This window comes from Pterocles gutturalis, unplaced genomic scaffold (assembly GCF_000699245.1).
Source record: "Pterocles gutturalis isolate BGI_N339 unplaced genomic scaffold, ASM69924v1 scaffold39340, whole genome shotgun sequence".
NCBI lineage: Eukaryota > Metazoa > Chordata > Aves > Pterocliformes > Pteroclidae > Pterocles > Pterocles gutturalis.
In genome coordinates, this window is record NW_010147441.1 from 14,305 (window position 1) to 24,049 (window position 9,745).

At 55.8% G+C, this 9,745-nt stretch overlaps 1 protein-coding gene across 1 annotated transcript in view; it reads right to left on the reverse strand.

Annotated features, from left to right (window-relative positions):
- EPT1 (ethanolaminephosphotransferase 1 (CDP-ethanolamine-specific)) overlaps nucleotides 1–3,047 on the reverse strand; it is a 10,082-nt gene extending 7,035 nt beyond the window's left edge. The window contains exons 1-4 of the mRNA XM_010086043.1: nucleotides 2,970–3,047; nucleotides 2,551–2,659; nucleotides 742–816; nucleotides 19–281 (exon numbers count right to left, since the gene is read on the reverse strand). Of these exons, the coding sequence (XP_010084345.1) occupies nucleotides 19–281; nucleotides 742–816; nucleotides 2,551–2,659; nucleotides 2,970–2,999 (477 nt within the window). The 5' untranslated portion in view covers nucleotides 3,000–3,047. The remainder of the gene's footprint in view (nucleotides 1–18; nucleotides 282–741; nucleotides 817–2,550; nucleotides 2,660–2,969) is intronic.
- Between the last annotated feature and the right edge of the window lie 6,698 nt (nucleotides 3,048–9,745).

The following is a 9,745-nucleotide window of genomic DNA, read 5'->3' on the forward strand; positions in this document are numbered from 1 at the left end:
GCTGCGGGGTGTACTCACCACCTGGCTGATGTCATATCCCCAGGGCAGGAAGAGAATCCCCGTGTTATACTTCTCCCAGTGGGAGAGGATGAACGAGAACAAGACCACCCATAAGAGGAGGTAGAGAACGAAGACGCTGACACCCGTGGAGCCCCGTCCGAAGGTGGAGTAGACCGTCACAACAAAGTACACGCATGCCCAGCTGTCCAGCCCGTGATCAAAGAGCTCTCCCAGGGGTGTGCTGGAGTTGGTCCGGCGAGCCTGCTTCCCGTCAACACCATCTGGGAAGAGAAGGAGGAGAAAGGGGGAGTTTTGCTGGACAATGCAAAGCAAAGGGCCAGTTTGCAGCTGACAGCGTGCGCAGGCAGCTCTCACTACCTCCATCCTCTAACAGGGAGGGTGCTTCCCACCCCCCTGCTCTACTTGAGGCTGAAAATTCAATAAAGTCTGACGAGCTGATGTTTATTTAAAGCAGACCAAAGACAGAATTTCCCAGTTCATCTCAAAGTCAGTTCCAGCATCCTCCTTTCTCACCAGCTGCGCTGGGACAACCTCCTTCTGTCCACTTTGCAAAGCAGCTCCCAGAAGCTGCTCTGGGAGACCCAGCCACAACGGGATTAGTGCATGGCACAAGCCCAGAATCAAAGATTTCTCCACAGGCTTGGAGGTAATACAACACGCAGCCGCAGCACGAACAGATGACAGACACAAACCCCCACAATCAACTAGAGAACGGCTTACCCAACGTATAGGCAATGAAGTTGAGGAGACCCACAACGACCCAGACTCCGCTGGGAACATGCTGGTGATCAGGAGCTGCAGAGATGAGAAGGACCCAAGTCAGGACAGCTCAGTACACGCTTCAGGGGGTTTATTTCGGCACCAGGGGCACAGCACCGGCAGCTCACCAAGACAAAGCACCTACACAACTCAAAACACTGAAGGCAAGATGTTAGCTTTCCAGGACGTGACGGCAGAGCTGTTCCACAACAGCGTGTGAAACTGAAAGGACTTTGCTTTCCAGGACATGCTTGTCCTCCGTCCCAAAGTCATGGGATCTAAGAACCGGGGATGGTTGCTAGCGAGCGCAGCCCCACGGCACGACCCGGAGGTGCGTGGATCACACTTTCCTCAATCACTCGCTGACACAGCATCAAGCAGAGCCTCTTCGAGGTCTGCAGACGCACGCCAGGATCCCCCTCTCCACCTCCAGCCTGCCCCCTGCCAATTCCAGCAGAGTTCCTCCTCGGTAACATCTTCGCCGCCTCCAGCACTGCGTGGGCAGAGAGCCAGCGTAGCTGCCTGCAACCCGGGGAGCCCACAGGTGCATTTGGAAAAGGGAGCAAGAGGCACGGCTGCTGGGCAGCAGCCTCACAGGAGGGCACAGGGAGGTCTCCTATGGGCAACAACAATTCCCTGAAATGCCGCCTCCTGGTTCCTTAGGGCAGCACCCTGCCTTTCCTGCAGCAAGTGGAGGGCATCACACCTACCAAACCATCTGACCAGGACGGAAGGCACAAGCTTCTGGAGGCCTCACCAGCAAAATAAAAGTTTTTTCCAAGGAGGACATGGATAACAGGTACATAAAAGGCTCCCAAAGCGTGAGCTTCACCATCCCTTGGGCAGAGCCCAGGTTTCTGGATGTTTGATGTCCGGAGGACTGCCACATTGAGCTTCCTTCCCTGAGCTACCGTCAGCTGTTCTTCCTAGGGCTCACGGACCAAATCGTAGCCAACACGGGTGCCACCCGAGCTTTTGAAAGCCTGGCATATCCAGAACAGTACTCATCTAATTCCCAATAAAGGCAATCCCAAGAAACCAGTATTTTTCCCACTTAACTGTGTTTTGATGATTGGCCCAGTTTTAGAAGAATTAGATTAAATCTTCCGAGCAACCTAAATCAAACCTGGCAGGGGCAAAGGGAGAGAAAAATACAGAGAGGAAGCTACTGATCAGTGACTGAGAGTTATCGTGCTGGAGCAATCTTTTCCTGGAGACACCCCCACGAGGAAAGGAACACAACTGAACCCTCAGATTGCTGAACAGATGGACACGGGCACTGTTAAAAACTCCAAAGCTGTGCACATCCTTGCCTTGCAGAATGGCGAAACCGAGAAAGAGGATTTTGCCTTTATTAGTCTGAACACGGTGCTGGGGTGTTTTTGCAAGAGGGCAATTATCTGGGATGCAAAGAACAAGGCTCTACCTGCTGACCTCAGGGAAGAAGAGTTTCCCACGTTATCCTGTTAGATTTTGAAATGAGGGCACTGGGTTCTTGCCGATTCCTGCTCAAGATTTGGGCCGTTTCCTCCTCCCTTGCCTGCGTGCCGCCAGCCAGGCGCACGTCCACCCAGCAGCCAGAGGGAAGGTGCCATACTCGGCAAGTCCTCATCACGAAGCCCAGGGAGTTCAACCCCTCAACTCCATCCCTGCCTCCAGGAACGCCCAGACTAAGCGGCTTTATCAACGAGCATCAGAGGTCACGGCAGAGGAGGTGACAGATTGCACCGCTCCGATGCTTCACATCCAAACGGGAACAGGCAGCCTTACCAGAAGCATAAAAGTCAGGGTCGAAGTATGCCATGAGGAAGAAGTTGAAGACAAGCAGCAGGAAGCCAGAAAACGTTATCAGATTTGGGGCCAGCCAGGTAGGGAAGATCTATGGGAAAGCAGCAAAAGAACACATGAACTCGTTAAAACACGTAATAAGGACCACGCGCTGCTCCCAGCCACGGCAGAGACCTGGTGACGATGGTCTGGGTGTTAGACAACGCTGCTGAGCTGCGTCTGACACATCACGGGGCAGCAGGAAGCTGCAGGCTGGCAGGCAGTGCGCTCTGTAATTAGCTGCACCACTAACGAAGCAGGTCTTTTCAGCCAAGCAGCGCCTGTCAGCCGAGAGCTTTGCAGAGAAGACTTGGCGGTGAACAGAGTTTTGCTGTCCCGCTCAGGGCAGGAGGAGGGCTCACCTTCACGATGCTGTTCCAGAAGGGATGCATGACGTACAGAGAGAGGGGGTTGCTGTCCACGGCACTGTACTGCAAACGACAAGAAAAAAATCCAAAATCAATAATTAGGACTCCAGCAACACTTGAGAAAAACCAGAGATCCCAAATATTGAGCTTTCCATGAGGACGCCTGCTACCTGAGCCTTGGCATCGCACGAACGCTCGGGTCCGGGATGGAGTCTCAGCAGGGACAGTGCCAAACAACCTGAAAAGCTCCGGGATCAATAGCCGGGAACAGGCTGAGCCTTGGTCATGGGGTGGTGAGCAGTGTCACTGTGTGTCACTCATTTGTATATACCACTATTATTATCATCATTATTTCCAATATTATTGCAGCTCAGTGATTAAACTGTTCTTATCTCAACCCCCGAGTCTCTTTTCCCTTCACCCCTTTAATTCTCTCCCCCATCCCCGGGAGAGGGGAGGGTGAGCGAGCGGCTGTTTAGTGTAAAACCACGACAGTCCCACACCACATGCCTGGTGGCACTTGTCACAAGACAGAGAAGTGACAGTCCCACAGCCCCAGGCACCCACACCACGGGACTGACCCACCGAGGACAGCTTGGCGTGGTCTCGCTCGCGCAGCCCCGCGCTGTCCTGCCCCGCAGATGAGCAGGACCAGGGACCTTCTGGGGTCTTCAGGCTCCTCAGCTCTCACACCCCTGCGCCCCTTTTGCCAAAGCTGGAGGAGGATAGCAATGAGCCCTTGGTGGGGTCCCCAAAACAGGAGACTGCTCTCTGCCAGACGGGAAACTAACGGAGAGCTTCCAGGGACACATTTCTCCGAGCGACCCAGATACAACCAGTGGCCGACCCCAGAGGTGCTGCACAAGAGCTGGCAGGCTTTGCTCGAGGATTAAGCCCACTGAGATGGCAGCTACCACTGTCTCACCCATCCCCAGTCACTTGGAGAAGACTTGGTCCTTCTGGAAGAACAGCAGATATTACAAGCAAGGTCTTCAACCCCCTCCCTTGTCCCGCAGGATCTGCAGGAACTCCAGAACACTATGTGCATCACCACACCATCATGCATCCACAGGTACCTCCCAATCCCACACATCCCACCACGCTTTCCGGTCATCTGGCACTAAACAGAGACACAGAGGCACCAGCTTCCTGGTGCAACCGCCTGGGCTGGTTTGTGGGCATCGCAGGAGGTGGGGACACAGACTGGGGCCAGCAAGGGAGCAAAGGGGGAGGATTGGCGAGTGAAGACCAGGAGCCCCGTGGGTACCCCACGCAGGACAGGTCTCAGAGGGCTCATCAGAAGGATGATCATTCCTCCTATTAAGGAGCTGAGATTTCTGCAGAGGCAGCTGCTGCCCTTGGGATACGTGGAGGAAGAGCTCTTACCCCTCGCTCCAACACTTTCAGATCATTGCAGGGGTAGAAATTAAAAAAACAAAAACCTATGCCAGCCATGAAACAGTTTCCAGGTAGAAAGTCTAAATGCAACACCATTTGGCTCTCGAGAGCAGCAGGAGCTGTAATCTGCTCCCCAGCTCACAGCCCCTTCTGCGCAAAGATCGCCCCGTCTAAAGTCCTCTTCCCTAAGCAACACTCTGATAAGAATCCCAATAAAAATTTCATTCGCTACAAAACCCCTCAGCTCATGTGCTCAGGGCCAAGCAGGGCAGCTCATGGCACCCACCACCCTGGGTGATGAACCCCACAGCTGGGACAAACCCCCCCCAGCACCCCAGATCCCACCACCCTGCACGAGCCTGATCCCAGGGGCAAGGTTCTGAGCAGGGTTACAGAAAGCAACCAAAGCCTCCCCAGTTCCTGCACCACCACGGATGTAACCTATGTCCTCCCCGAGATAAGGGGAGCTGGGCTGGTAAAAGGAAATCCATGAGCAGAGAGCATCCCCACCCATCCCACAGCCTTGAACCAGCCACCATCTCCGCACCCACGGCGTGTTCCCCTCTCTGTGCTCCTCTCCTTGGCTGGAAACCCCATTTTCCCTGGAAGGAGTCTGGTTGTTACAAAAGCTGGGAAGAAAGTGGTGGGAAAGGGCAAAGCAACACCCCGTAAGACAGATGCCAGCGTGAGGAAGGGGCACCAGGTCTCGCCGGGCTCTGGGCTTACAGCATTTGTTCCCAACTGGGTGAATCCCATCCTCGGGAAGCATTTCCGTACCCTCCCCGGCTCCTCCCTGCCCTCCTCGTGACGGATCAGTTTGTCTCGCTGGGGGTTAGCCCCAGCGCCTACATTCCCACACCAGCAAACCTGTAGGAGCTGCAGAGCAAGTGGCAACCAAACCCCAAGCTCAACGCCGTACCGAGGCGAGGTTTAAGCCGCAAGGAATTTCCATCCCAGCTTAATGCAATTTTGGGGGATAGAATCCCAACGCTTTACAAGATAATAGGATTTAAACCACTGGTTAGGCGAGGAGGAGAGCCGGAGACCGATTAAATCTCATTATCCCCAAAACAGCCCGGAACACAAAACCAGAAGCAATGTTTGGAGCAAGGCAGGGCAAGCGCTCCGGAGTTCCTGTGCTCATGGTACGTCGGGGAAGTTCCCCTGGGCCCATGTTCCCAGGAAGCTTTCCCCTCTCCCCCCACATTTGGGGACTGGGGGAAAACAGTCACTAAGCAGTTTTCCCCATGGTCACACACATTGCCACCTCGCCTGCAGAACTCCAGAGCTGGAATGACCCATTTCTCGGGGCAGAGGGCAGCTGCTTTGCAGAGATGTGCTGATAAAACCACCCCAGCTTCAGCTGCTCTCCTGGAGGGACGCTTCTTTGCAAGGCAGGAGGTGCTCTGCCAGCTCCACAGCCACCAACAGACCAAAGGGACCGAGCAGGGCTTGGCTCCAGCACCAGGCTGCCTGCCAGCCTCGGGACAGTGCTCCCGGACAGCCAGGACAAGGCTGCCTGCCCAGGACAGCCTCTGCCAGAATACCACTGACCTGCCAGGCACAGAAAAGAGCAAAGCCACCTTTGCAGCAGCGATCCCATCCCTCGCACCACGCGGCAGCAGCCTCCCTCCGCTGCACCCCGTCCGTGCCGGGATGCCCACGGGATCGCTCGGCCCCTCGCTTGCTTCATCCAACCACCCCGCGGGGTGTCACAGGGCACCCCAACAGCCAGCAGATGGTCCCGGGAGCAGCGGCGAGCTGAACGGCACTGTTATGGGATGGTTCATACAGCTTAAAACCAGCATTCATCACGCAACCAGGATGTTTCTGGAAGATCCAATTATGTGTCCAAGAAGGAAAAAAAAAAAATACAGATTTATAGCCCAGGTTCTACTAATAGCCTTCCTGCCCAGAAAAACAATGCTGTTTTTAAATAATCTGGTTACCAGGAGCCGGCACATGGGCACACTGGTGCCAGACATCCGAACGGATGCGGGGTGAGCTGGGGGAGGACAGCACTGGCGACAGCAAGCAGAGCTGGGTTTGTACACCCTGTTTTGCTTGCAGGAAAGGTCCAGGAAGGTCCATGGAGCCTGCATTTCACCGCTTGCACCAGGAGCAGGGCTAAGGGAGCTCGGCAGAGCAGCTCCAGCAAGTCCCTAAGGCTGTTTCCTATAAATCTCCTTAAGCACGACGAGGGCACAAGGCTAAGAACCCTCTCCCGTCAGGCTTGAGATAAGCCAGGAGGCAGCGAAGTCGACAATCCCCGGCGAACGTAACTGAGCAGAGCCGTGCCAGTGCAAACAAGCGACATTTGCACTATGCCCACGCTCCGCTGATGCTTGAGGAGTCACGCCGTGCTGTGACGGTACTGATTAACTCGAGCCCTGTTTATCTTCTCTAAGGTCACTCCTCAGCTGGCATCCGAACGGAACACGTTGGCAGTGGCAAACCCACCGCCACCACACGAGCTGATGGGTTTGGCTCCCGCCACGAGCAGCAGCAGCTCAGCGGGCAGAAAAAAGCACGAAGGATGTCCTGTCTGCCCGCCCTGCGGTGGGGAGCTTCCACACCAGCACCGCTTCCCTCCTCCTGCCTGTTCTTCACCGTGCAGCTTTTGGACGTTTAGCAATTAAAGATGCTCCAAAACACAGCACGCAGGCGTCCCGGCAAGGTCCCTCTCCTGCAAGAGGAACTACGGCACTGAGCAGAAGCATCCTTCCTGCTCCCCAAGCCCCACGGGGTGTGTAAATTCATTGGGAAAAACAAATTTCTGCCCTGTCAACACTCTCACATTCAGAGCCTCTTGCTGGCACCAGCGGGGGGATTATCCCCCACCTGCTGCAAACGGGGACGAGGGACCACTCCTCCAGCAAAGCCGCGGTGATGAGCACCGGGGAGAAGCTCGCTCTTACCCCCAGCTCGGGGGCAGAAGACCCTGGGCTCAGGACCACCGGCACAGTGGCTGGGGAGCGTGAAGCACCTCGTACAGACGGCTGCAGCTCTGTGCCGGCACCGGGGTCACCCCACCACCCTACTGCTGAGTCCCGACCCCATCCCGTCACCGTGCTGGGGGTGGAATCGTTTCCCTGTGTAACGTGGAGCAACGCTTGATGTTGATGGCAGGCTTCAGCGAGCAGCCTGCCAATTTCGGCTGCATCCAGGAGCTCTCGCTGTTTGGGAGCGTTAAATACGCGTGAATGTGGGTCACCACCGCTCCTGCTGCAGTCGGAGGTGATCAGCTGTGGAAAGGACGCGCAGATGGTGAGCACAGGAGTGGGAAAGATGAACCTTCGGGGGCCTGAGGCAGGGAGGCAGTTAGAGGATCAACCAGCGATAAACCTCTGGAGTGGGAATCAAGGGATCAGAGCAGCAGCTCTGGGGAGGAAAAACAGGGCAGGGGGAGGAGGAAAAGGCAGGAGCAAAACTGCACAAACAGGAAACCTGTTCCAATAACGCTGCGACAGCTGAAAAGACCTTCCTACTGCTGCCAGAGCTGTTTGGGACTTCAAAAAAGAGGGCTGAAGCACTTGAGAGGGGATGAGACTGGTTTTGCAAGCCCAAGGAGAACAGACGGGACCGGGGCGAGCGCAGCCCGGGGAGGGGGCCGGGGAGGAGCCCCCTCTGACATCCCCTCCGTGCCCTTCCGAGGGCCTTCGGACCCACAGACCACCCCAAAACCCGTTTCCTGCTGGGTCAGGGGGGTGAAGTGGCCCCTCCAGGTGCCTGTGAGCCCCCAGGGAGCTGCAGACACAAGAGTGCAGCCGGGTCTCCTCCCCAGAGGACACCGAGGCCGTGGCAGAAGGGGGCTGGATGCAGCACAGAGCTGGGTTTGATGCCAGCCCACCAGCCAGGATAATACACGAGTCAGTGGAATAAAAGAGAACTCATCACAACGCCTAGAAAAAGAAATCGAGTTGAACTTTTCAGTATACCTATCAAAGGAAAACAGGAGCCCACGCACATCAGGAGAGGGTTACAGATGAAGCAAGGCGCTGCAGGGAAGGAGGGGGGAAGCCTGCCTTCAATTTTCAACAGCACCTACGTGAAAGGCACAAATAAAACATTTTTTTTCCCAAGCACATCACCCTCTATAGCCCATAACACACTGCCTCCCTACAGACCTTGTCCTGCCCCTCTCCAAAGAGGAAATTCACAATTAACAGAACAAGACTCGAAGCACAGCAAGTGGGGTCAACTACACCAGCCCTAATAACGCACCTATCTTCCCAGCCAGCTACGGGATGCGATACTTGAATTTCCACAATGCACTCCGGTTCTCTTCCAAACCGTCCCAACAGCCAAATACTTGCTGTTAATTAGCAGAGAGTGACTTTTACGATAGAGCTCACAGTAGCCAAGATTCAACAGGCACCAATAAACACTGCGCTAGACTCTCAGTGCAATTAAAGAGACCCAAGATGGACTGAGAAGCGATTTTTAAATGACTGCTCCGCACATCCTGGCAACACCGTGTGAGCACCCAAGGTAGAGCTGCGACCCAGCTCTGCTCCGCATGCCACCCACCAGCCTTGCCCCTCCAGCAGGGCTACGGAGGCTCCTCCAGCCCCCAGAAAGGGGTCAGACAGCCCAATACACCAGCACGCTTCTCGGTGTCACCCACCCCAACCGCTCCTTCCTTTCCACGTCCCTGTGGTCGTTCACTTTGGGACCGGCTCTGCGCTGACAGTGACAGCAGGGACAGGGGAACGCAGAGCCAGGGAAGGGCATGGGGGACACATACAGCCATCACAGCACACCCCGAGCGGGACAGCAAAGGAGAACGGTGTGTGCAAAGACCTATCAAATATCCAAAGCAAAAATGCAGAGTAAACAACAGATTTTTTTCTTTTTTTTTAAAGGGAACCTGAAGAGCAAAAGGCTGCTGAGCTCTGCTTCCCACTCCTCCATCGCACTCACACCCATGAGAAAGGCACCTGGTTCTAGCAGATGTCCCCAGCCGCCATGGGGACAGCCATCTTCTGCTTCAGGTGGCACAAAGGATGCAGAGGGATGCAGGCAGCAGTCAGCGGGCAGAGCAGGAGTTGCATCCTCCACCTGCACAGCAAGAGAAGAGCCGGGAGGGCTCCGGCTGTGGGACAGGACAAGGAGCCCAGTACCTGCACCCACCGCCCGCACGAGCTGCCCAGTTCACGCCTTTAAGGGCAGGGACTGCAGCAAAAAACCCACCCAAATGGCAGTGCAGAGCCCAGGACCGCTCCCCTCCCCGGAAGGAAGGGGCAGCGAGGGGGCTTGCAGCAGCGCAAGCATCGCCCCACGAGTGTTAACCAACCCAGCAGCCGTGGCCCGACACTCCTGCTGATGCACAGGCTCCTCGGCAGCCCAGCTGGCTCGCCCCGGGCGAGTCA